This window comes from Sycon ciliatum, chromosome 2 (genome assembly GCF_964019385.1).
Source record: "Sycon ciliatum chromosome 2, ocSycCili1.1, whole genome shotgun sequence".
Taxonomy (NCBI): Eukaryota; Metazoa; Porifera; class Calcarea; order Leucosolenida; family Sycettidae; genus Sycon; species Sycon ciliatum.
The window spans coordinates 36,163,206-36,190,705 of NC_088644.1; the positions used below are offsets into that span (position 1 = coordinate 36,163,206).

Consider the following 27,500-nt stretch of genomic DNA (forward strand, 5'->3'; position numbering starts at 1 on the left):
AGGCTCAATATTATCAGAAATGAAAATATGAAGGGGAAACTACTGTCACTTCCCGAGGACGAATTGCAACAAACCGAACGCCGGTATCCTACAGAACTGCACTTAGTTGATGACAATGATGGACTAACTAGTTGCAGTAACATGCATAGGATCACACGACGATAGTTTCGCTGTATTGTTCATGACAGACAGGTAAAGAAGAAGATACTAATACTAGTAATAGCTAAAATGAACAGCTAAACTATACACATAGCTAGCAATAATGACACAAAGCCCGACAAAGGTGCGAGTGCGAGAAAACCCACTACAACGTAGTACAAGCGTGACATGTGGTGCGACAACAAGAGACAACCAATGCCAATGGACATAACTAACGAGTTTTTGACGACCCACCCAACAGCAAAGTGTGAATCTTCTGTTTGCAAAGGTTGAATTCCTTGTGTGAATACATGTATACTAGTATACAGCATTTTGATATCGGACGTGTCCACCGCAAATGCTGATTTTTCTGAGGTTTAATAGTTCTGATAAGTATGAGTCGTCCATTGCTAGTCATTTGTTTGAGCATCCTGAAAGGCTGGATGTCGTGCAGACGATTATTTTTCGATTGTGTCACGTGTACGCAGTGCTAGATTGCTGAAGGTTTTAGAAGCTGTATACCCACACAAGGATTTGAAGGAAACCCAACCTTTGCAAACCGAAGCAAATAATTAGATTCACACGGCTGTTACATGTACATCTAGGTACATGTATGTAGGTCATCAAAAACTCGTCAGTTTCAATGATTATATATGTCCATTGGCATTGGTTGTCTCTTGTTGCCGCACCACATCGGTCCACATGTCACGCTTGTTGGGGTTTCTCGCACTTGCACCTTTGTGTCTAGGTCAGTACAGTACATGTATACAGCATTGGGTGATTGTAGATATACAAATGTTATGTAGATGACATTGCGAATGGAACCGAGCTAAGCATCTATGTCTACTATGATCTAGCATGCAGCACCGAGCGAGGACACCAGTTTGCGTAGATTTGCACACGTTGTGACCATGGTGATCCGCACCGTCGCCTTGCGCCTGCAGTATGCCTATGCCTAGGGCGCCTATGCCTATGCCGCTATGGACGTAGATCTATGGTTCTCGCTTGCACTTGCGACACCAGGACTCAGAAGTCGTAAAAGCTCACGACATACACAGCTAGCAGCACTCCTGATGCAGATATATGTTGATCGACACGCAGGAAATCATTCTTTTTCTCCAGCACGAAATCAAAATGTTGCCTCCTAATTCTCCCAAGAAGAAGCACATTGACGTGGGAAGTGGCAGTTTCGGATATCAAACACTTCCGTTCCTACTTTAGAATGCAACTATTTGGGCATACCGGTACATCAGGTACATGTATATGTAGACTGTTCAGAACCGAGGCACCCTCAGCTGAGTTTGCTGTTGTGTGAGGAGCACATAGACTTGATAGAGCGCAAATACTGCAATACGTGCTGGGATGGTAGATCTACGCTTTCTGCAGAAATGCCCCGCCCGGCAATGGCCGGCATTCAAGCAGCTGGTGCCACTATACTTCCTCTCGGACGAAAAGGTAAGCAACGCGGAGCCGTAGGCAGATTGTTTGACGTGATAGTTACTATGAGTATCATTGTTACTGTGTTGGAATTGGATACAGACATTCTTTATTGATTTCGTTGTGAGCGGAACTCGACCGTCGGAGTCGTGTATGATAATTATAATTATACTCATTTCTTGCGCTCGCCCAGTGCCCGACAAAATAACGCATTGGCGGAACCGGTCGAAGCCGCGTGTCGCACTATGTCTGCCAAGCCAAGACTGAGCTGCATGATCAGTGTACAACGTATCATACAATGGAGTGTTGCCGCCGCGTCCGGTCTTCTCAGTTCTCACCGCCTCAGCTGTAATGATCGCATGCAGCCAAAATAGATCGACAGCCATGGATATTAGTCGCTGAGTTACCGAGCTATGAATACAGCATCTAGCCTAGGAGCTAGGAGCTAGGATAGAGCCGGGCCCAGGTCTAGAGAATGCAAAGCATGATTGTAGATGTACGTACGGTAGATATGCCAGGAATTTGTAGAGCGCCATGGCCTCCATAACTACACAGCCATGCAGCCAGAGATCCCCCCCCCCCCCCCCTCCTCCTCCTTGGTGTAGCTTAGCACTGTGGTGTGCACATCCTGAAAGACTGGGAAGTTAGTTGTCAGTCACCATGTCTGCCATGTGCTGGGTAAGATGTTGAGTAAGTGGAACTACACCGTCCACTGGGCTATGGGAATAGAAAGAAAACATGTTAGAGAATACTTGTAGGTGTATGCACACAACAACTTGGCCTGCTGAGTCCATTGCTGTGCCTGTGAAAATGCTGTAGCCTACTTCACTAGAGTACTTGTGCACACTCGTGGTGGGCAGTTGACTCACTGTGCATGTGCAGGCGCCTAGTTTGAAAAAGGAACAACATACGTCTTGTCCATGGGCAAGCACCCAGAAACAGCTGGTATAGCCTATAGGACTCGACTTTCGACCGTACTTTCCAGTTTGCTCCCTTCTGGCAGTAGCTGTGTTCACCAAAAAGCACGTAAAATAGTTTGCCTGACTTTTGTTCATTTTGTGCACCTCACTGATACCAAACATAAAAGAGCCTGGTTTTGGATACTTTAAGTTTTGCTAGCATGCTACAATAGCACCCAGAATTGACGTGGGCCACCACAAGCCGCAGCACAAGCCGAGTTTTAACGTAGGCTAAGCCTACGTTGAAACTCGGCTTGCGCCTCGGTTTCAACTTGGTGTGTTGTGTATGAATCAGACCTTCGCACACGAGTTTATGACACCAACAATAGAGTCTGGTGGCGCACAGTGACGCTCAAATTGCGGAAAAACTGAAACTGCAAAATACCCAACACTCTGCCTGGCATCGTGCTGTGCCTTGCCCCTTCTTTCCGAGCACGCACACGTGTGTGTTGCTGCAATGGGACACCGTCATGCTGCAATGGGACACCGTCATGCTGCAATGGGACACTGCCATGCTGTGCATTCTCCAGTTACAGTGTGTGCAGTGTGATCCGGTAGCCTCCGGGTATCATTAGCCAGAGTCGCCGGAACCGGTCCTGTTGGTCAGGTTAGCACCGGACCAACTTTGCAATTGCAGCTACCAACGCATGTGTACTGCTGAGCAGGGCATAATTATGTCTCCGCCATATTATACACAAAGTATGAAAGGCTATGGTAAGACGGGCCGATTGAAAACTGCTTCCGACGGTCCTGTTAGCACGGGAGGTCTTCCAGGGCATGTGTGGTTGCCAGGTAACATGACATGTTGTAGACATTGCCTATTTGCTCCAAGTTTCTGAACCCGAATCCGAGATGTCTGGCTTCACCTGATTTCAAGTACGAGTACTTCAAGTCAGTGTCTTGGGTAATAATTAAAATGATCTCAGAATCAGCAGAAACACAGATCACGTTTCACTCTGCTGCCAAGTAACATCCGCATACTGATGCAGTGATGTGCACGTAGTTCGTATCTGGACACACACGTTTTAGAAAATAGGAACACTCTCAGACACATGTTCTTGAAGATCTGTTGAAGAGGATTGTGCAAGTGTACTGATGTTATACCAATAGCATTGATCCAGATCTCATTTTCCAACATCCGGCGGGAGCGGCGAAATTGTATACTGTTCTTGGTGTTACCAGCTGCTGCCTGTGATGGATCAATTTTTGGATATTGTGGCATTGGCTGTCATTGGCGTTCTTTGTTTTCTATCCTCATTTCGAGGGTGAGTGACACAGGAAGTAGGCACATATTGCAAAAGACACTAGATACTCTTCCGCGTGAACATCCGATGTCACGCACCACGCTATGCACCCGCTCATTGCTTGCTGCTGGGGAAGTTGTCTGTTGCTTAGCATGGCCAGTGTTTGGCAACATCCTTCACAGTTTGTACACAGAAGGAAAGTGTGGAGACAAAAAAAAAGTTAAAAAAAGTATCCAAACTCACCACATACATGTACATCCACACACCACACACACACACACACACACACACAAACACCCGGGCACACACACACACACACACCCGTGCATACACCAACAAGGCAGCCATTTTATGGTATGTATAGTAGGGCCATTTGCCCTCGTGTGTTTGGGGATTTTTTAGACACAGCTGTGTAATGATGCATACAGTCTACACCATCCCCAGTAAGCTGCCAAACCAAGCTCTTGCAGCCATGCTGTATGTGAGAATAAGGCCATTGTCTATGATTATGTTGAAAGACTCATACCCCAGCATAGTATCATACATAATAATAATGAATAATTATTATGGTGTCTGCGTGGTGACTTTTGCTCCCTTTCTGAGCCGAGATACTTCCCGTATGCTTTGATGTGCACACTCTTTTGTGACCTAATATGATTCAAGAATGTGATCCATTGCAAACGTCATAGGGCAAATTGAAGCATTCTTGTCCGAACAGCACGGGTGGATGCAAACCGACATGCATCATTGACGTGTCCTGCATAGGAGGTTCAGAGGAAATGCCACACCCAGTGCACGTACCGTAGTGTCGTGCACCCATGACTGTTTTAACCATGTGTTGGCCAGCATATGGTGGCTTCTAAGATGCAGTGTGAGCTCAGATTCAGTATTAATCATGGATATGACACACACTCCAATACATCCAGTGCATGCAAGGGGAAATACGACTAAAAAGAAATGAAGAATAATCTCATAATAGAATATGACTAAAAGTTACCGATATCCTACATGCAACACATGCAAAGAAAATTCGTTTTCGTAAAATAAAGGACTTATCTTGTATATATAAAAATCAACAACACATGGCAAGATGTTTCCACCTGCATTGGAGAACCCACAAAACATTTAAGTATTGAGACATTGCTGCTGACACAACGGTATGACGAGTAAGCAGAGTTGATTAGCTACATATCAGTTAGGCACCGCCATTAGGATGCCGGCCGGGGTGGACTGCTGCTCACTGGGCTCTTCTTCTTCAGTTGCTGTTGCCGGAAGTTTGGTTGGCTGCATGGGAAAAAAACATGAGTGAAGAAAAAACTTACCTGACACTGGGAACAATCGCCTTAAGTTGTCACTGGAAATCTACGGTTATAAAGGATACGAAGAGACCTTTCGTACCATTCGACAAGTAATGGTACAAAAGGCCTCACCAGTTTCACAACTGGCTTCGTCTCTTCATGTGATGATATGTTTGCCTCCAACTAAGTCCTTATTCATAAAGGATAAAACAAACAAGTCATCAACGGATTGGCAGCCGAGAATTTCGTTGTTACGCCGAGTTTCTTGCAAAAGCGCCCATCAGACAACTTGAGTGCTTTTGCACGCAACTCGGAGTAACAACGAATTTCTAGGCTGTCCATCGCTTCATGATTTGTGTTTCATTGCTCCATCTTTGATGTTGAGCACCTTTTTGCAGCTGTGGGACCTGATCCTACTCTGCTAGAAAAGATAAGGTACTCCTGGGTTCAAGGGAGTTTGACGGGCACTTGAAACAGTTCAAAGAGACTATTGACCATCACCAGTGAATACACATATGCATACGTGTGCCAAGACTTGTGCTGTTATCAGATGCATACACATGTACATACATGTGTAGTAACAGTGTGGACCCCTGACCAGTTCAGTAAGGTATGTTCAACTTCCGTAGTCTAATACTGCATAGTTATCACTTGGCACAGCATCATCGTCACACATGATAATAAAAGACGACATATATAACGTGTACCTAAGCATTCAGGGAACAGAAGCGGAAAACTTGGCTGCTATGTGTGTGTGTACAATAGTACACCAAGGCAGTACGTGAAGCTGTGACATTATTGAAAGCGAACTCCCTTACCAGCCAAAGGAGGGCACGGCATTTACTCAGGAAATCCTTGATGGACGCATGCGTGAGGACATCGCGGAGAGGGACCGTTTTCTGTAGACTTGAATGTCCATGCGATGATCTGAGCCTACCACGATTCTGAGCTTCTTCATACGCCTGGAGGAGTGCAGAATACAGGTCATACTCATGCTATCTATAGTATGTACTAGCTCCAATGTTGCTCCTAACATAAACGTGTACATGACCTGAATGAAATTTAAGATTTAAAAGTCTGCAGGCAGGGGCATCGGACACGCTACAATCACTACAGGTCTTGACCATACCATTATGTGTCCCTGGTACCCAGTGAATAAATTTAAGGCACTGATTTTGGCTCTAAAATTTGAAAACTTTCAAATGAGGCGCCCCATCCCCACGAGTAAAATGCATTTCAGGTGGCTGACCGTACCACCCTCAAACACCTTCCCACGCCCCTGGCAGGCCAGTGATAAGACTCTCAACCCACTAGATACCGGTAGTACATAGAGACCATGTAATTATGACAGTATCTCTTCTGATCGATAGGTTCACCACGGGACATTTCCTTTCCCCTTAGATCAAGACCATGCACAGAAATGACAGTGTTCTCTGGGTGTGAGGGCAACTGTGAGCACTCACGCCTTCACATTATTACAACGAACTAGACGATCAGCTGATATTGCAAGTCGGGTGGTATCTGAAGATGTTACATAACATTTCTAGAAGTTCTGCTACATTACACCGATCAAAGTATCAACATCACAGTGCCCATATCCACCAGCTGACCTCCACTATCTCGTCAGGGATGCCCTTCAACTTCTTAGCCTTGTCCTTCAACTCCGGCTTGAAGTCTTCCATAGACTGCAGGAGGTACAGCACAGCACACAAGGTTAAGTGAGGACATACATGCAGGACATACTAATGGAATTAGAAGGAGTGTTTCTCTGTGTGCGATTCAGTCCGCCGGTTCTAATGCAATGTAGAGTTCGCAATATTTATGCACAAACCTGCGTGTGTTTCTAGGACTGTTTTGATAATATTTCGAACAATTTTCTTGTCCGATTTTTTGTGCTTGCCGGTGGTGGAGTGGACCTCTAACCAATCACTGACGGCTTTTAACGATGGCAGCAGAGAGCGTTGGTGTAGACCGTGCCCTGGTTGCACTGGATAACTACCACACGCTAGTGCTTACAGGCATTTGGCCATGTAGCTCGTGTAAACGAAAATCTCATTTCCACTCTAGTTTCAACTACGGTCTAGCACTGCTGGGTGCCAAGTGTGTATGTGAGAACAGACAGGCCGACGAGCGAAATTGCTCATCATTGTGTGCGAACAGCTAGTCCTACTCCTCCGGCACAGTCGGCTGATGTCGTGCCAGAGTGGGTGTCGGAGCATCGTACAAAAATCCGGACTTTGAAACGAGAAAATCTGAAGAAATTTGACTGCCCCAGCCAGGACCCGGACCAGGGACCCCCGCTTATGGCCAACAATGATCTATCACTAAGCTACAGCACAGTTGCCATCCCAGCTGTGACCAATCAGCTTTTTCTTCACACGTCTGGTGGACCTTAGCTCTAGCGTGACCCAGGCTTAAGGACGATGATAACACTTACAAGGTTGGTGGCATGATCATCGCCACGGCACGTTGATATCATCGGGTTGGTGATCACCTAGAAATCAATAGCAAGAATACACCAATAGTGTGCAAGCACCGTTTTTTTTAAACTGTATGTCTTGCATAGAAGCTTGTTTTAAATACAGGCCTGAGCTTCAATATGGACCATCTGCATGCAATCCAGACTTCATATTGATGTACATAGAAATACCCGGACAGACGTCTAGTATGAACGAAATGCAAGCACTGGGTTTTGCAAGAAGATAGCCAACCATTCTATACGATATTCATAAGTTACAGGAAGTTGAAACGGAAAGTCTGAAGAACTAATTGACTGCCCCCGCCAGGACCTGAACCAGCCACCCTCGCCCATGGCCAACGAAGCTCTACCACTAAGCTACGGCACATTGCCATCCCAGCAGTGACCATTCAGCTTTTTCTTCAGTCTTCTGGTGGACCTTGGCTCTCAGTGTGAGAATGTGTGAACAGCAACTAAGCTCAGCACTCGCCGTAAGACAAATCCATTCGTTCTATTGTCTAGATCAAGAATCAGCACAGAGCAATGCCACTGATGAGGACTACCACTTTGCAGTACACATCAGCAAACGGTGCTTACCTTGTTGATACTGAGAAGGGGAATCTCTGCAGCATCATCGTACTGGGGAAGGTTGGAAAATATGCGGAAGAGCAACCAAACATTAAACCTATGGATAGATACACGGAAACTTGAGGCATCACATTGGAAAACGTCATCTGAGGTAAAAGCCAGGTGTCCGTGTTAGCATACAAAAGAGCTTATTCACTGCCAATCTGGATGTGATGTACATAATCATGTTTTGCGGGGTTTTCATAAAGTCAGGTGTAAATAACAGTGCGGCATTCAGCTGTACCAGCACAACCTAGATGAATACACAGCCTCCGACAGTAGTCTAGACTCAATATTCTCTTTCGTGTTAGAATTCCTTTCAGGCATATTTACATGATTTGCGGCATGCATTGAGAAGCTTCTGACCCGAAAGCCTACAAGAAATACTCGTCCTCCCCTATTTCTAGCATAGGTATAGCACACTGTTAAGTTCCATTTCTTCGTGTTGCCGACACATACTGAATTGATCCTGGTGTTGTTATACTGAACTACTGGCTTTGCTACTAATTCTCCTGCATGTGGGTGTTCTCTGCACAGTGAGACCTCAGTATAACACAGGCTGTAAACATCTGTACCTGGTACTTTACAGCTGAGATCCTGTACATCCAAGGTCAAATGACTGGTATTGCATGCTGCGGGGCCATCAAAAATAGTACTTCTTATCCATTTGTATGTTGCACCTCTCTGTTTTGTATGTTACATACAGGGTGACTTTATGCAGAGGTTTTGCTTTATCAAAAAGGCTACTGCAGTTTACAACAGACGTTCGTGAGCGTGCACAGCTCCAGCGGACGTCCTGCACAGATAGCACGGCAGAGTTCCCTTACTTTCGTAGAACATGTCTTCTTGAGCGGCTGGATAGTAAATTAGTGAAAGTACGGATAACTAGGGCATGGATGAGCGATGATGCACTGGACTTTACACTACGGTATCATTTCTAATAGGAGGCCCTTCTACCTTACCATGTCAATCTTCTTCCCTGTCGAAACGGCCAGCATATTGACAAAGCCTTCCAGAGGAGTTGATGCATTGCATAGAAGCAAAATCTGGGCAACAAACCGAACACGACACAGAAATCCAATGTGTTCCTCTTCCCTGTGTTGAAGATGTGCATGTACAGGAAAACCTTGGTTTAAGGGACAACCCCACTGTGCAAACAGAAGCGGTCGTTAAAGCCAGGTGGTCTTTAGAACCAGGTCCCACAGTGTCTGTGTAGAACTGTCGGTGCATGGAAAGACGGCCGTTCAGAGCAGGTGGTCGCTAAACCCAGAGGTCGCTTACACCAGGTTTTGCTGGATGTGTGTTATCTGCACTGATCCGCAATGACCCCGGTGTGCAAACCGTGATTTCTACCTCAGTCTTGTGTGTGTGTAGCTGTGTGTTTCTGCATTCTTGGGTTTCTGGTAGGTAACTAAAATGGCGACCAGTGAAGGTGATAAGAGTGCAAGAGTATGCGTGTAGATGATACGCTTATCAAATCATCTACAAGTACCGTAAAGTACCGCCAGAGCGCCCCGTCTCGCGAGAGCGCCCCACCTTGACTTTACAGCCAGGAAAAGGAAAATCGTAAGGCTGTTGCAACAAAGTTTGTACGGCGTGAGAACCTTAGCATACTAAGGTCACACTTGGCAGGTTTTTGTGTGGAGCTCGTGTCCGTTTGAAGGTAAATTGAGTACGGATTGACTGCATAACGTCTAATATGTGTACAAGGTCCGTGTCGCATGACCTACAGGCAGGAGATGACCTCCACAATACGACCATGAAAGGACGAGATGGTGGGGCGCTCTGGCGGTACTTTACGGTACAACTATATACAACAAGATATACACTACATGAAGTCATTGGCTACTGTTTATATAACCATGTCGGTGGATTGCTTAGCATGACCTCAAAGACTGAGACCATTGCTACTCCAGGTACTGGATGTGCTGCCGGCACCCAGTGCACATATATAGAGCAGTGCATGCTATGCACATTTCAGTCACTGGGATGGGTTGTCACACTCAAGAAGGTTCAAGGTTGCAGGCCATGCGGCACGCACGCGCACACACACACACACACACACACACATGCACGGGAACACACACACACACACACACACATTTCACAGCATTGCTGATATCAACTTACCATGGTCATGTAGGGTAGCCTGCCCTTCTTGTGCAGTGCCTTGAACAGAAACTGTTAGAGAGAGAGAGAGAGAGAGAGAGAGAGAGAGAGAGAGAGAGAGAGAGAGAGAGAGAGAGAGAGAGAGAGAGAGAGAGAGAGAGAGAGAGAGAGAGAGAGAGAGAGAGAGAGAGAGAGAGAGAGAGAGAGAGAGAGAGAGAGAGAGAGAAAATGAGAGAGAGAGAGAGGAGAGAGAGAGAGAGAGAGAGAGAGAGAGAGAGAGAGAGAGAGAGAGAGAGAGAGAGAGAGAGAGAGAGAGAGACACAGAGACAGACAGAGGGAGAGAGAAAGAGACAGAGACACAGAGAGACACAGAGAGAGGGAGAGGGAGAGAGAGAGAGAGAGAGAGAGAGAGAGAGAGAGAGAGAGAGAGAGAGAGAGAGACAGAGAGAGAGTGAGTGAGAGAAAGAAGGAGAGAATGGCAAGCATGCAACAAAACATGACCTATGTTTTAGAGCCACGGCAGTGCTGCTCAATGAAATCCAACTAGATGAGTCCCGTACTGACATGTACAGTCACTCACCTGACACACTGGGACATGTAGGCGCTCTGGTGCAGTGCAGCGTTCTGAAACTTACCCCTGAGCTCAGACTTCAGTGAACACGACTGTACATGGTATTGAAATTAGTCAAGTAACATCACCACAGCTATGAAGAGCCGCGGTGCATTAACAGCACAGGTTTCCGTTAACCCTTTATGTACCGCGACCATCTCGAACCGTAAAAATATTTACGGTTCGGCGCGCCGCACTTGGACGCGCCGTTCGGCGGCGTCCTTTCTCTGATTCACTCGCGGTTTTTTGCAGTGGACAGCTGAGATCCCACTGAAAATTTTGATGTATGATATGGGTAGGTCGCCATTTGAAAGTATGGAGACCGATCGCGGCGAAAAGTGCGCTTCGCAAATGCAGCGCTCTGCGATATATTTTGCCAATTTCGATCGTGTTTTCGTTCCGTCACGCTGCTGCTAATAGAGATATAGCCTTCTCCAGCTAGTGTAGACATCCTCTAGTCGTGGTAGACACCTGGAGAGAGCTGAAGTAGCGATATCTCCTCAGGATCTGAATCGAAACTGCCAATTTTCATCGCTGAAGCCATCACAGCATTCGCTCTCCAAGTAGCAGCGAGAGGGAGGGCAGCGATGGCATAAAATCACCACGGTAGGCGGAGGTCATACCCTAGTACCTATTTCTTGTCTTCTCAATCACCAATCCTCGGTCGACGTGAGTAGATCAGCAAAAACTACATATCTCAAATCTGAAATAATTGCAATAATTTGAATATTTGACGCAATTGTTTGCGTCTGGTATTTAGACGATACATCCGTTTTCCGCCCCTTCTGTTGCTGTTCATGCATGCAACTCGTGCCTGTGGTATCCTTCTGTCACTGTGCGTCCCAATGGCCGTCCCTGATACGACTATACTTTATTTCAAATGTAGCGATCTCAATTGTCAGAATTACGCACAATTGGCTCATAATAGGGTATTCCGTGTATGCCCTCTACTATTAGTTGCATGCTGGATTACAATATGTTGACAAATGGACCCATTCATTACCATAGATTCAGAAAAACATAACTTGCACACACAAAATGCGTCTAGATTTTATCCTATAGGTCCATCATTGACGAGGGGTACCCTACGCATACATTAGATGCGCGGTACATAAAGGGTTAATCGGAATGAACTTTAGCTGTACAAGCCACCAAAGCTTTGCACTTACCTCTGTGACATCCAACATCCGGTCAATGTCATCATCTTGAGCATGAAGAAACCCATCGGGCTCTCCGTCAAGCCACTCCTTGAACTGAAAAAAAATACAATTTCCCACAAAAACAAAAACACAATCCGCTGTGCATGAGAGCTGTTCAAATGGTGTATCAGGTCATTCCCTCCCACGTCTGTCTACTTTTCAGCAGAGCAAGTGGGGCATTGTGGTGGAGTGGCTTGTTCAGTGTTCTTGAAGAAAATGCTTGCTGGTTCGAAGCCGTTGTGTTGCAAGGGTTTTCAAGTCGTTGCCCCCTGGAAGAAGGCAGTTACCATCTCTTTGGTCAACTCAACTGCACCCGATTCTAAGCACATCGATAATACTTCAGGGTCCCTCAACTCGAACACTCGACACGGTCTCTTCGCTGCATACGCCACTTAGAGTGTTCACTCGAGCATGGCCCACCATCATCATCATTAGGGTGAAGATGAAAGCTTTCTGATGTTCCTGATGTCTAAACGGTCATCATTAGGGTGAAGATGAAAGCTTTCTGATGTTCCTGATGTCTAAACGGCTGCAATGCATTGTGCGAGTACTAAGCAGGCACAGAGGCAGGCAAAGTGTGCGAGTACTAAGAGAAGGTTATCGATAATATTGTTTACAGTATTCGTTATCCATGTCTTACCCTGTTGAGAAAGTCAGCGTGACTGATGTACCCACTATTCCCCTTGTCTTCGGACTTCAGCATGTCAGCCAACTGCAGGAGAAGGCTCTGTGATAGTGGCTTGACTGAAGAGAGCAAGATGGTCAGTGCTCTAAGACGCCAATCCTTGTCCTGAGTGGTCCCGTCATCTGGGAGCTATGACGACATGTAAAAACCAACAAGAAAAAAAACTTATTGCCTGGTTTCCTGCTTGTTCTTGACATAGTGATACAGTGCAAGCAGTCTACTTGTGATCCATCACACTGTTCTTTTTAAATTTAAGTCATGCACTCGTGCAGATTCGTGATGCGAACAGATATACATGTAGATGTACTTTTGAATGTTTAGGCCCTGCAGTTTTTGTCTCCAGGGTCAGGGTGCGACTTAACGAGGGTAGACTGTGCTTAGAGAACACAACTGGAGAGATGGGAGATAGGGAGAGAGGCAGGTATAGAGAGATAGATAGAAAGAAAGAAAGAAAGAAAGAAAGACAGGCAGGCAGGTCGAAAGAAGGAAAGAAGGAAAGAAAGAAAGAAAGAGAGAGAGAGAGAGAGAGAGAGAGAGAGAGAGCGAGAGAGAGAGAGAGAAGGAGAAAAATGCAATTCTCTGTGCAGAGTGGGTTTTAATTCAGTCAGCAACTTGCTCCAAACTAGTGCATTGGGCACTGTTCGTTGTTTTCGCTCCACTATTCCAGTGTGCAGTATACAAACCGAAATACAGACAGCAAACAGCGAGAGATGCAAACAAGGGTGCGAACACTGCATGCAGCACTTCCTTCTGATGCGCGAACATACGCAACATTCTCCTTTGACCCAAAAGCACAAAAACACACACACAACACACACACACACACACACACACACACACACACACACACACAAAATGCCCCCCCCCCCCACACAAACAATACAACAGTCTCTGCTTTGCCCACACGTACCACCGTGCAGCACACGTCTCGCTCCAGCGCGTCCATGACATCACCAGACAGCATGGGCTGTTGGTCCTGCTCGGCAAACATCTCATCAGTGAACTCTTCCAGGTCACATGCCAGTGGTACACCTGGCACAGCACGCTCGCACAAACTCGGCGCTGCGTGGGGCGGTGATGCATGGCCGACAATCCGATCCTGCCGAGTGACAGTTCAATCCAGAGACAGAGAACAAACTTATACGCCTTGTTACAGCACTTATATCCAGTCGATGCCCAGCATTGCGCATATTATGTTTCACTGCGGTCGAGTAATGGATGTCAATCTGTTTCTCTGCTTTCGCCGAGCTGCTTGTTCTTTCCTCTGTCATTAAGTTCATGATATGTGTGAGAGACTTTAACGCTCCACTTTCAGCACTAAACCAGTTCCCTTCTTGCTACATTCTTTCCTTTTTCCATTTTATATTCCTTATATTTCTACTTCTCACTGGGGATTTTCAGCCATGGTTGTTCTTCACCTTCTCTCCTTTTTAGTGGCGACTAAATTCTATCTGAGGATGTGGAATAAATAAACAGATAAATAATTTCACAGCAAGAATATTCACTTATCATTGCCCCGTATAAGGAATCAGTGCTGTCATCCCCCGGTCAGCGAAGTAACACTGACTATGGGGGATGTGAATCTATCGGCATCATGTAGTCAGGAACGTACCTCGTGAATATTCAGCTCCGTCTCTGTAATGTCCATTGCAAAGCGGAACTCTTCGTGCCTTTCCATGGCGTCTTCAACCAGTTCCATAGCTGCCATTATACTGCAGGAATCAGTAAAGATAAGTGAGTGAAAGTAGTGCAGACGAAGGGAAGAACAGAAGATGCTGCAAGTAGCGTCATTGGGATTGCTCACACCCGTAAAGCATTATCTCAGTTTAGATTAGCTTCAATGTACAATGCTGTTCGTCCATGTACGATCTGCTCCATCCATGTATGAGTCTGAACAGCCCAGATACAATTAGGCCTAATCCAGGTACAATTGCGCTCCGTCCATGGACGATTGCTCCCAATCCAGGTACGATTGCGCCCAATCCAGGTACGATCATGCCCCATCCAGGTACGATCATGCCCCATCCAGGTACAATCATGCCCCATCCAGGTACAATCATGCTCCATCCAGGTATAATTATGCCCCATCCAGGTACGATCATGCCCCATCCAGGTACAAGTCTGCCCTATCTCGGGCCAACTATGCCTAGCTCTATAAAGAGATGCAAAAATACGTACCTCTTCTTCTTCGCCTCTCTCATCTGTACAGCTAACTCAGCGATGTTCGTGTACACTTTCTCCGTTCGTTCCTGGATTGGGAAAGGACAGTAATGGACACAGAAGGGGTGAAATATATAGGCGGAAACGCTCAACACTCCGAGCGACTCAGGCCCACCTCTACTCCACAACATTAAAAACAGGTGAGATGCATTATCACGTTGGTACCGATGCTTTCTATTTCTATCAGTTGGAAATTTCCATGAAGGTAAAGGCCAAGAAACATGTCAGTTTCTGTACTGGAGAGCTCCAGCAAGCCAGAGGCCTACTAGGAAGTGTCCATACTCTAAGACTAAGTCGCTATAATCTTAATCACTTGGCGCACGTATTTTGTTGAACAGTACCTGTAGCTCCTGCATCATCGTGGACGCATTTCTCTGGATGGTGTAGAGGCGCTCCATGCACCGTTCCTTCTCCATCTCCAGATTGGCGAGGGCTTCCTTGCGGATCTTGCGAACGCGCTCGGCCTTCTTTTCTGCAGCAGGATCCACTGGAGCCGGTTCTGGAACAGCTGACTCTGCGCCTTTCCGTCCCTTAGCGGGAGTTGCCTTGCCACCCTACAGCCAATGGCATTAGAAAAGGAGACAAATATGCGTTTCCGCCTGGACATAACTCACTGGTGAGGACTATAACTATGCTGAAATACTCCGCCTCTATATGATGCAACTCCCTGCTACATTTACTGGAAGTTCCCAAACCTCCCAAGCAGAATTCCTTGGTCAAATTGCCCCCTTCATGTTTTTTTCTTTTCTTCTCTATTTCCACAGGACAGAGTTTGCAAGCACCAATGCATCAATTAGTTGTTATGGTATGGTGTCGAAACAGTGGCACTTGTCCAATGAGTTAAGTAAAGATATGGCTGCTTTGAACTACTTCAATATTCAGTAAACAATTGGCAGCAATCATTCCATGTTTTTGACAATGGAAACTTTCCTTAGAGAATAACTTCAATCTGTGGAAACATGGAAAATATGATTTGCACACGGGACTTGCCAATAACCAGCGTCTGCACTCTCGGGACATTTTACCTTGACATCTTTTGCCGGTTTTCCTTACCTTGCCACCTTTTGCCGGTTTTTCCTTCTTCTTCGGATTCTTTTCGTTGACCTCCTCAACTGGGGGCGCATGAACCACAGCTGGCGCCTTGTACTTCTCCTCCAGTCGCTTGTACTGTAACAATTCATATCATATCAAACGTGATACTGCAAACTATTCAGAAGGACGACGTTCAGAATTGGGTTGCTGTAACGACAGTCTTCTGGGTAGTAGTGCAACCAACATAATTATTAGTATGCAAATGACATCATTGTGTATTCCTTGCAAGGAGTGAATGACAGCATTATGTATACCTGTATGTAGTGAATGACATCACCGTATATGCAGTGTATGGAGTGAATGACATCACCGTGTACGAATTGTATTATAGTGAGTGACGTCATGGTATATGTCTTGTATGGGGTACTATGGCACTCTATTTCACTTACAATAATCTGTACTTGCTCCTCGGCCTGGGCACCCACATCCCGTACCACGCGATCAGCTGGCTGGGGCTCTTCACCAAAAAGCCCAGTGGAAGTAGCTACTTGGGGAGCTTCACTTGCTGCAGACTCAGCTGCTGCTGGTGTCGAGCCGACCTGACCTGCTTCTCCTGCTGCTGCTGCTGCTGCAGCTGATGCTTGAGACGCCGGAACGTCCTGCTGCTGTCCTTCTTGTGCGGATGTGTCTGTGCTGTACACTGAACCTGTTTGAGTGATAAACGTCAGTCTGAGCACACAGATACACACAGATACACACACAAGCACACACACACGCACACACATGCACACACACACACACACGCACGCACACACACACACATACACACATACACACATACACAAACACACACACACACACACACACACACACACCATTTGACCACTTGACCATTTGACGCCCATCGCAAGAGGCGATGATAGCGATGCTACAGCAGAAGCCATAGCAGCTGGTACTGGGATTGCACCATTCAACATTTTGCAAGGCTGAAGAATTGACCGCCACTTTTCAGCCTGGTCTACACCACACAGCCATGGAGTGGCTTTTTCTGGCCAGTGAATCTCTACTTCTTGGTCTTTTTCATATTTTTCCGCACACACATCACACCACATACTCCGGCATGCACTGGCTGTTGGTAACCACCCAGGAGAATGAAAGAAAAGTCAGGAGGAGTCTGAGAAAGAGAAGAAAGACGTGTGTGACCATAATCGTCGGGAATCGAACCCGCAACCTCTCGATTGGAAATCGCTGCACATACCACTGCACCATATGGGACACAACCACACACACACGCGCGCGCGCGCACACACACACACACACACACACACACACACACACACACACACACAAACACACTAACACACACAGGCACACATACACACACACCTTTAGATCTTAAGACGTCCATCGCCAGAGGCAACGTTAGCGATGCTATAGCAGAAGCCATAGCAACGTTGTGATGGGATTGCACCATTGAACAGCATTTAGGACTGAACAATTGACCGCCACTTTCAAGCTTGGTCTACAATACAAAGCTTTTCGAAATGACAAACACACACACACACACACACACACACACGCAAACCAAAACACACACACACACACAAACACACACACACACACACACACACACAAACACACGCTTCACAAACTCACACATTGTTGGTACTGTGTTTGTCCCTAGGCCGATCAGCACCAGCGCTTGCATCAACACCAGGACAGGAGCCAGGTACAGCACTTGGAAGTGTACCAGCTTGGACGCCGCCATGTTCGCGCACCAGATCGTCGGCATGCTCTGGTAGAATCAGACCAACTGCAACCTTGGCTGTAGGAACCTGAACACACAACACATACAACACACCAATATAGACCTTCAGTCAGAAGCAGTACAAGTATGAAGGGAACTGCAGCTATATGAACAAGGCACATTGCCTGCATACCAGAATAAGAAATAATTGGTAAGGTCGGCTAATACTTGCCTTGAGGAACTGCAGGAAGTGTATCTTCTCAGTGCTTTTGCTTGGCTGCAATCCTGAAAAAAAGAAGGGAAGAACAAAGGTTTTCAGGTGATCCCATCATAGCGAGCTGCTTCTATGCCTGATGCGGCTGTCAGACCTTCCCCACAAGAGCTATTGTCATTGGAATAGGAACGTGTGAGGCACAACGTCTACGATACTGTTTTATGCCAGTTCTTGAAAGTTCGTTGAAGATGGCGACTATACGTGCAGGGGCGTCGGACACGCTACGGTCACTACTGTATTGACCGTACCACTCTGTGCCCCAGCTACCAACCCGTGAATCAATGAAAAGCACTGATTTGGGCTCTAAATTTGAATTTTTTTTAGAGAAGCCACCCCAACCCCACGAGTAATTTGTAGTTCAGGTGGATGACCGTACCACCTTAAAATACCTTCCGACACCCCTGACGTGCCCTGACGTGCCCTGACGTGGCATACATAGAAACAAAACCCTTACCCCCAACCCCTGACGTGGCATACATAGAAACAAAACCCTTACCCCCATTCTCCGCACTCCTCGTGTGTGCACCATTTGTAACCAACCGTGAATGGTGTAATGCAAGGAGATTACATGGCACTTTAGCAACCGAAATCAAGTGCCTCAATTAGAGACCTGGTAGATGATCACAGAAATCTGAAAATGTAATGCTACAGTCTGTTGAACTCATGCAAGGCGCCAGATCGACGATAGCACAGAACCATGACGCACACCAATGCTGACATGGCATCTTGCACTACGGACGGCAGGAAGACTGCACACCGTTACAGTCTTGGCGTGTCTACGTTGTCATGAAGAGCTTTGAGTCCCCTGGCATATCCTACCTTCTAGCATGTTGTAGTAGTCAAACATGATGCGGCACGTGGTCTGGAACTTCAGTAACTCAGCCTGCAACAAAACAAAAACAAAAACAGGAATACTTGACTGCAGAGCATAGAGTCTAAAAGCAGCACTCAAATGGCGTGTGTTCTCAAATGGCGTGCGTTCTTACCTTGTACAGGCACTAGGACTAATTACCACACATGAAATGCATTCCTGAGATGCATGGCAGGGAAGGATGAATAGCGAGCTGGTGAATATAGTTTGAACTCAAATGTTTATACCCTTTCCCCTGCAGCCTATCATTTTTCCATCTCCAAATCTGTTTCTAGTTCAAGGACAATTAAAAAACCATTACCACACAAGCTCGAACAATTTTGATGGTCAACAAACGGCTAAGAGCAACCTTCATACCTGCATAAAGCTGATGAAGATGTTCGATATGTATCCAATTCCATCTTCAACAAAGGCATATCGTCTCCAGGCAGCAATATCTCCCAGAGTATTCTTGGCTGTTGCATCGCAGCAAGTGAGCAGGTCTGCAGCAATGCCCTGCAAAGCAGCCGATATACATGTACAATGAAAATGAATCTTATTTACGTAGATCCACGCAACATCGGAATACAGGAGGAGCAGCTTTTGGCTTGTGCGTGCAAGCGCCCGTGTGTGTGTGTGTGTGTGTGTGTGTGTGTGTGTGTGTGTGTGTGTGCGTGCGTGCGTGCGTGCGTGTGTGTGTGTGTGTGTGTGTGTGTGTGTGTGTGTGTGTGTGTGTGTGTGTGTGCGTGTGCGTGTGTATGATATAAAGTGTATTCACAGAACCAAAAGTCAGGCGGCCATGAGTATGTATCATAGCAACCAATGATCTACATGACTGTGACCATAAGAGAATGAACAACCATGTAACCATAATATATGCTGATCTGTGACATACATGAACAGCATGAAATCATTCCAGGAGACGATACGGTGAATTGGTGATGCTGTTGTGCAGTAACTAAAGCCACCAGTGGACACAGTGCATCTGTAGGTAGCACGATGACACAATGACTCACACACACACGCGCACGCACACACACACGCGCGCACGCACACACACGCGCGCACGCACACACACACGCGCGCAGTCTCTTACCTGTATTGCAAAGTGCAGGTCGCTCTTCTGAATGCCGGCCTCCTTGGCACGTCTCAGCAGCTGGATGGCAAGGAGCTCCGCCGAGAAGACGTCCAGATACTCAGGGTCCTCTTGCTCGACAAGTTGAAACCGCTTGAGTAGCCTAGACCTGCCCAATCAAACAGTATACTGTATAAGCAGAAATATTCGTCTGGAATTTAATTTCGTCTTTTTCGTCCAAGGAGCTTTTGGACTAAATAAAATGTAGGACAAATATCGATTTGTCCAGCGTTTCTATACACTCTTATGACCCATGGACGAAATTTCCAACCGGACGAACTCCTTTTCTTTGGAGTTGGACGAAATTATTGACCGACGAAATTTTCTGCCTCTACAGTACACAGTAGACATATGCCGTGAGCACCCCACCTTGATTTTACAGCTAGGGAAAGGATAATCGTATGGCAGAGTGCAACAAAGTTTGCAGGGTGTGAAATAAGAACCATAGCGTACTAAGGTCACACTTAGCAGGTTTTTGTGTGGAGCTCGTGTCCGCTCTAAGATAAATTGAGTACGGATTGACTGCACAACGCGCAATGTGTGTACGAGGTTCGTGTTGTATGGCCTACAAAATGTACAGACAGGACATCACCTCCGCAATACGACCACGAAAGGACGAGATGAGGGCGGGGGGGGGGGACGTTCTTGCTCTACTTTGCGGTAGTTATGAAGTTTTCCAGGAAAATACAATTATGAAATTCTATAATTGTACAGACCCAAGGCATATCTACATGTGGTACATACGCCGGCACAGAAGCAGGCTTATGCAGGGAGTCCTTGGCTGGCCAGGCTTCTATTCAAAACAGGCGTATTTCTCAACGTGACGTTTAATCAAGATATTTCACTATCCAGCAATGCTGTCAAGTAGCCACGCCACGGTAGCAAAAGCACTGCTCTCAGAAAGAGGACACATGGCACAACAGAGTCGTCTGACTTCTACTGTTTACATTCTGAAGTAACTTTTGCTTCAGTTTCGAGAACACTTGTTCATACATGTAGTTTGTGGAGAAAGGGCAGGGCACATTGGAGGAGGGAGGCAAAGCTTAATCGTCACATCATTTCCATATTCATGACCGAAACCAAATTTTCAAGGTCCTTACGAATATCCCATTGACAAGTTATCTTGCCCATCTGAACTCTGAAAAAGAAGAAACCTGAGAAGCAGTAAACAGCGTTATCCTCTAACCATCCACTCCTGCAACAAGTCCTGTCCCTTCTTCTCCGATACCCTTCGTTGCTATACTTGGTACGGCTGCAATCCCACTCCCCCCCCCCCCTCTCTCTCCGACTCAGTACTCACCCCAATTTGCACTCCCCAGACCCGGTAGTAACCACACTTTGCACCCCTCTCCCCCTTCCTCCGACCCCTCACCCCACTTGGCGCGCCCCTCCCATTCCTCCGACCCTGTAATCACCCCACATTGCGCCCCCTCCCCTTCCCTCGACCCTGTACTCACCCCACATTGCGCCCTGCTCCTTCCTCCGACCCAGTACTCACCCCCCCCCCCCTCCCCACATTGCACCCCCTCTCCCCCTACCAAGTACTCACCTCATTTCGAAAATATTCTGCACGCTTGCCTCCCGCTGGAAGCGTATCTTTTGGAACGCGAACTCTACAGCAGCATAGTACTTCTGTTCCATATCTCTCCATAGATTGAGCAGCAGATCCACGAGTGCCTGCAAGTAACAACCACATGTGTAATGGTGCAGCAAAGCCGAGGACAAAACAAAACATAAAAGCAATAGTGGTGAGAACAAAGCAGCATACACTAAATTGTTTGTTCGTTGTTGCTGCTGTTGCTGCTGTTGCCGTTGCTGCCAGTGAATCCTATTTGTATCATATCAAACAGAGTACACTTCAATTTAACGTACATTAGTTATTGCCAGCAGTGGTAAGGAAATTAAAATCAAGAAAGGAATGGAAAGAGTAAATTTGGCCAAACAATTGTACAGAAAAATCGGAGGCATTTTCATTTGAGCTGTTGCCACGCATACTTTGAAGTACGTAGAACAACTGTTGCTAATGTCACAAAAAAGTGTCCACATTTGACAACAAAACCATGCGCCTGAGCTACTTGTACTTCCTCTGCAGGCTACACCTTGGCATGTTTGCTGTACGATCACCACTCACAATGAGATCACCACTCACAATGAGATCACCACTCACAATGAGATCACCACTCACAATGAGATCACCACTCACAATGAGATCACCACTCACAATGAGATCACCACTCACAATGAGATCACCACTCACAATGAGATCACCACTCACAATGAGATCACCACTCACAATGAGATCACCACTCACAATGAGATCACCACTCACAATGAGATCACCACTCACAATGAGATCACCACTCACAATGAGATCACCACTCACAATGAGCAAACCACTCACAATGAGCAAAACTTGGAGAAAGCCCATTACAGTGTCATACTGCCACGGAGACTTGCGACCCAACGCACTTAGCTAAGATCAGAGACGAGTATATGCAATTTAGAAGAAGATGGCTGCTCCACGCGTTGGAGTTCGCCCTTCCTGCCGACTGACGGACACTTGACTGACTCACGACTGCCGTCTGGAGCACACAAGCCGTCCACTCGCTCTCAGCTTGTATTTTAAATGCAATTTCATTATTAATATTAGTGATATCAATGCTACAGCAGCAGAAATCAATGGGTACGCAAATAATGCTTAACCCTTTGTCCTTTCGCCCATACTTGAACCGTACACCTGTGTACGGTTCAACCCACGCATGTTCAAAGCGACCTGGAAGCTACGCGGATCACCCGATCCACATGAAAATTCACGTGCACACAGCCTATGCTATGGTCGCTGGGGCTAGTTGCCATTTGAAAATTTTCAGGAAATCAAAGTCGAAGTTTGCTTGCGCCGTAATTTCCGACATGGCAGCACGCAGGTCGCTTGATGCAGATGAAGCGCTTGTTTGAGGATAGCTGGAGTGACCCGAGCGACAATCCTATGTCCTCTGATGACGAGGACGAACTGGACGAAGCCTTAGTTGAAGGGGTTGATTCTGATTTTGGTAACGACGCGGATTATGATGTAGCCGTCGACCCAACTGTCGGACATGTCGACCACTCCGATTTGAGTGCAGGATCGGCAGAACAGCACTCGAGTGGTGAGGAGAGTGTACCACCGCCGTGTCTTACCCGTTGTGGAGCAGCAGGGCCAGCTAGAGTGCCGCAGCACGTGGAGCGGGAGCGCAGTTCAATCCCAGAGAGGTCCAGATCTCCGTCACCTGCGCGGCGTCAAACTCATGGTCGACAGCCGCGCAGAGCGAGGAGAGTCGCCACACGGGGCCGAAATGTCGAGCCTGTCGCCACTGTCGCTCCTCTGGCTAATGCTCTGTGTTTGTCCAACATGCCAGTGGTGCTACTCCAGGTCACACTTGTACAAATTGCACATTATTTATACATAGGAAAGCCAAGTTTTTTTGACAAATGAGTAGTGATAGCCTGAAGCCTGGGCTTGTTTTTCACCGGAGACATGAAAGAGCTGGAGCGCCGTCGTGCCGTGTTGGCACGTTCAACGTTCGTTCGCTGCGGACTAAAATCAAAAAACAACAGATTATTCAGGACTTTGATACCTACCGCCTGGACGTCCTCGGCCTGACTGAGACATGGATGGAAGGCAACGGTATCGATGTGTTGGACAATGGCCACACATTGTATCGTTCTGGAGGCACTTCGTCCAGAGCTGGAGTAGGAATTCTCGTCAATAAAAATATTGTAAGAAATATCGATTCGTACCAATTCTATTCGAACCGAGTAGTTTCGCTGCGGATACTGCTAACTGGAAGTCGTAACAGTAGAGGGGTATCAACCATCTGCTGCTACGCTCCTACCCTACAACGTTCCACAGCTAACCCTGTTGAGGCTGATGAATTTTATTCTTTGCTGAGCAAAGCTGTTGGAAATGTTAATCGTCGTGACGTCTTGTGGGTACTGGGTGACATGAATGCCAAGGTAGGCAGTTCGCCAGCTGGCTCATCGAACCCAGTAGGAATGTACTCAAAACACAGAATGAGTAATGACAATGGAAGCCGTCTAATTGAATTTTGTGAGATACACCACCTGCTACTAGTTAACACAATGTTCAAGCACCGCATGCAGCATCGTGCAACGTGGTTTGCTGATGGCTTGTGTCATAACGATGGGAATCAAGTCAGGAACATGATAGATTTTATCATGGTACGGAAATCGGACGTGTCAATTGTCACTAACGCGCGGTCATACGGAGGCTTCATAACCCGATCGGATCATCATCCAGTAATCGCGGATGTTCGACTTTCTTTCAAGAAGTCGAACAATGCTCCAAAAGCCAACCACCGATGCTTTGTAACATATAACCCGCCTTCTGCCGACACGCAGAAACAATATCAACGTATTCTGTCTGAGTCACTACCCGTCGTAGCGTCACCACCACCGTCATCGCAGGGAGAAATTGATACTCTATGGAACAGTTTTGTGTCGACTGTACATGGTGCTGCATGTACGTCTTTTGGTATTCAACCTCGGCGTGCTAAGCCAACTCGGAGCACAAATCCAACTATAAAACAATTATCCCAAGACCAAAAAGATCTCCACATACGCATTCATGCTGAGCCAGATCCTGCCAGAAGAAAAGTTCTAAAAGAAGAGCGCAACAGTATTCAGCACAAAATCAGAAAAATACTGAGGCAGGATGGAGACGACTTCTGGCAAAGGCAGGCAGAAGCTACTGATGCTTTACGACCTGACCCACGCTCCTATTACAATGCAATCCGGAATCTGCGCCAAATGAAGTCGAACACCAACACTCCTCCTGTTCGGCTGGCAGACGATGATGGCAATATCATGACAAGCATTCAATGGAATCTCGACACATTTAGTAAATACTTCCAGTCAATATTTCATCGCCCTGACCTACCCTGTGATTTCCGTGGCTCGCAAGATATCAATGATGAGGAATTGCCGTTTACCACCCAAGAAGTCACTTCAGCAATCAGTAAACAAAAAAAAGGAGGCGCCGTGGGACCCGATGGAGTCAGTGCGGAAATGCTACGAGCTGCTAAGGACCTCCTCAGTCCTTGGCTAGCCTCTTTCTTCAATGCAATACAGAGTGTTGGTTATTGCCCTGACGATATGCGCAGTGGATTGGTAGTACCTGTATACAAACCAGGCAAGCCACTCGGAAAACCGAAAAGTTATCGCCCCATCATGTTACTCTCTGTAGTGAGAAAGGTGCTGACGTCAGTTATTACTAAACGTAGCACGGATGACATCACCGTTTATGTCTCTGAAACCCAGGCTGGATTTCGTCCAGGTCGCTCAACCGCTGATGGTGTATTTTACACAAGGTCGCTGTGTGAGCGGGCCTTGCTTGGCAACTGGACATATTCCGTCACCCTTCTAGATTTCTCTGGTGCTTTTGACACTATAATTCGCACCACAGCACTTGACAGGTTAGAGGAAGCAGATATCAGCACAACAACCATCAAGTCTCTACTTTCCAACACGACAGCCAGGATCAAGCTGAGTGGCTCCCTGAGTCCCCCTTTCCCAACTAACATCGGAGTGGTCCAGGGAGACCCGATGTCCCCTATTATGTTCATAACATATGCAGAAGGCACAATGCGCAAGATCAGGGAAAGATGCACAATTCGCTCACCAATGCCTGCTCCAACAACGCAGTACGCTGACGATACTACTCTGCATAACCGAAATGACGATGAGGCGAAGGCTCTTGTTGCTGAGTGTGAACCTATATTTAACGAAGACAACCTCAAGCTCAATACACAGAAAACTGAATATGTTCATGTTACAAGAAACAGCAACGAATGGAGATCTATCAAACTCCTGGGTTCTCTATTGGGCTCTGCAGAAGACGTGGACATGAGAATCTCAAAAGCAAACAGGGCGTTTGGTTCGATTTCTTGGAGACGGCATTCCTTTCAATCCCGACTGTGTATGTTTAACTGCCTCATAATGCCGATCCTTCTATACAATTGCGGATTGTGGACTCTGTCCAAATTGCTGAACGACAAACTGGACAAATGGCAACGGAGGAAGCTACGCGTACTGCTGCAGATTGTCTACCCGCAACGCATCACCAATAACAACTTATACACAGAAACAAAACAATCTCCAGTTAGTGCCACATGTCGGCGACGCAGGCTGCTGTGGTTTGGCCATGTGGTGCGAGAGGGTCCGGAATCCGCCTCGTTCCAAGCACTGGAGCTATCAATCAACACAAACGACATAAAAAAAACCCGTGGCCGTCCGCCATTGCGGTGGATAGATACGATTCGGCACGACCTGAAAGCAGCGGATCTCTCCGTGGAGAGCGCTCTCCAAGCTGCAGGAGATAGACTAACTTGGCTTGACACTGTTGACAGATGCGTCGACTCTGCTCCTGTCTAACAGGTTCAGGGAAGATGCGAGCTGTGTTTATTATTATTATTAAAGAACTTGAACTTTGAATTTTGCCGATTTTTGCCAAAAAATCATTTTTGATACTCTTGATTAGCCACGCCCACCTGAGGAATGCAACCCAAACGGCATTTTTAGTTCACAATTATCATAAGCTTTCAGGAAAACATAAAGTGTACATACAAAATATCAGCTGCTTGGGTATGGTGAGTGGATTTGTTGAAGTAGGTACCCCTCACATATATTTTGGGCAAAAGGACAAAGGGTTAAGCATTGACGACCTGCCTGTGCACTCACCAAGTCTGGTTTTTCTGTAGTACAGAACGTGTAGTTTCCAATAAATGGATGGCTGACAGGCTGAGGAGGTGGTGTAGGCTCACGGCTAACGGGAGGTTCTGCTGCGTTTGGTGCAAGTGAGTCACCCTTTGCTGCAGAGCTCTTGCCACTAGCCTTTCCTCCTTTGGCTGCTGAAGCTTTACCACTCTTCTCCCCCTTTGCTGCCGATGCCTTGCCGCTTTTCTCTCCCTTTGCCCCTGACTCTTTGCCGCTGGCCTTTCCTTTGCCACCTTTGCCCTTGGCTGGCTTTCCTCCACTTTCTGGAACTGGTGTCTTGGGTGGTGATTCCGGTACTATGCAGGGAAAACACAGCAGAGAACAGACTATGATGTAAAGACTAGAAGGTCCAGTGTAATCCAGCTGATACAATGTCATCCATTATGAACTAAAGAAGGATACTTCCACGCATATTATGTGACAAAGAGAGTCAAACCTCTAGTATCCAAAAAGGAAAGTTGAGACGTAATGTGTCATTTGAAGTTGAGAGCTGTGCTCCTGGTGATACAAAACTACTGATCGCATCCATGAATGTATATTGCCACTTCACTTTGACAATGATGATCTGGTTTTCTTTTCACAGTTCTCCCACACCTCCTCCTCTCCTTCCCATTCTCTCTGTCCCTCCCCTTCTTTCTCTGTCCCTCCCCTTCTCTCTCTGTCCCTCCCCTTCTCTCTCTCTCTCTCTCTCTCTCTCTCTCTCTCTC

General features: G+C 46.7%; 1 protein-coding gene across 1 annotated transcript in view; it reads right to left on the reverse strand.

Moving 5' to 3' along the window:
* Positions 1-4,432: 4,432 nt before the first annotated feature.
* Positions 4,433-27,500, reverse strand: part of LOC135809867 (sperm flagellar protein 2-like) — a 54,423-nt gene continuing 31,355 nt past the window's right edge. The window contains exons 34-55 of the mRNA XM_065323307.1: positions 26,758-27,089; positions 21,572-21,699; positions 19,984-20,131; positions 19,266-19,403; positions 18,857-18,920; positions 17,996-18,048; positions 17,673-17,851; positions 16,466-16,745; positions 16,038-16,151; positions 15,326-15,538; positions 14,943-15,013; positions 14,377-14,476; positions 13,675-13,863; positions 12,720-12,893; positions 12,050-12,133; positions 10,292-10,342; positions 9,124-9,207; positions 8,132-8,173; positions 7,514-7,570; positions 6,687-6,761; positions 5,895-6,038; positions 4,433-5,062 (exon numbers count right to left, since the gene is read on the reverse strand). Of these exons, the coding sequence (XP_065179379.1) occupies positions 4,970-5,062; positions 5,895-6,038; positions 6,687-6,761; positions 7,514-7,570; positions 8,132-8,173; positions 9,124-9,207; positions 10,292-10,342; positions 12,050-12,133; positions 12,720-12,893; positions 13,675-13,863; positions 14,377-14,476; positions 14,943-15,013; positions 15,326-15,538; positions 16,038-16,151; positions 16,466-16,745; positions 17,673-17,851; positions 17,996-18,048; positions 18,857-18,920; positions 19,266-19,403; positions 19,984-20,131; positions 21,572-21,699; positions 26,758-27,089 (2,813 nt within the window). The 3' untranslated portion in view covers positions 4,433-4,969. The remainder of the gene's footprint in view (positions 5,063-5,894; positions 6,039-6,686; positions 6,762-7,513; positions 7,571-8,131; positions 8,174-9,123; positions 9,208-10,291; positions 10,343-12,049; positions 12,134-12,719; positions 12,894-13,674; positions 13,864-14,376; positions 14,477-14,942; positions 15,014-15,325; positions 15,539-16,037; positions 16,152-16,465; positions 16,746-17,672; positions 17,852-17,995; positions 18,049-18,856; positions 18,921-19,265; positions 19,404-19,983; positions 20,132-21,571; positions 21,700-26,757; positions 27,090-27,500) is intronic.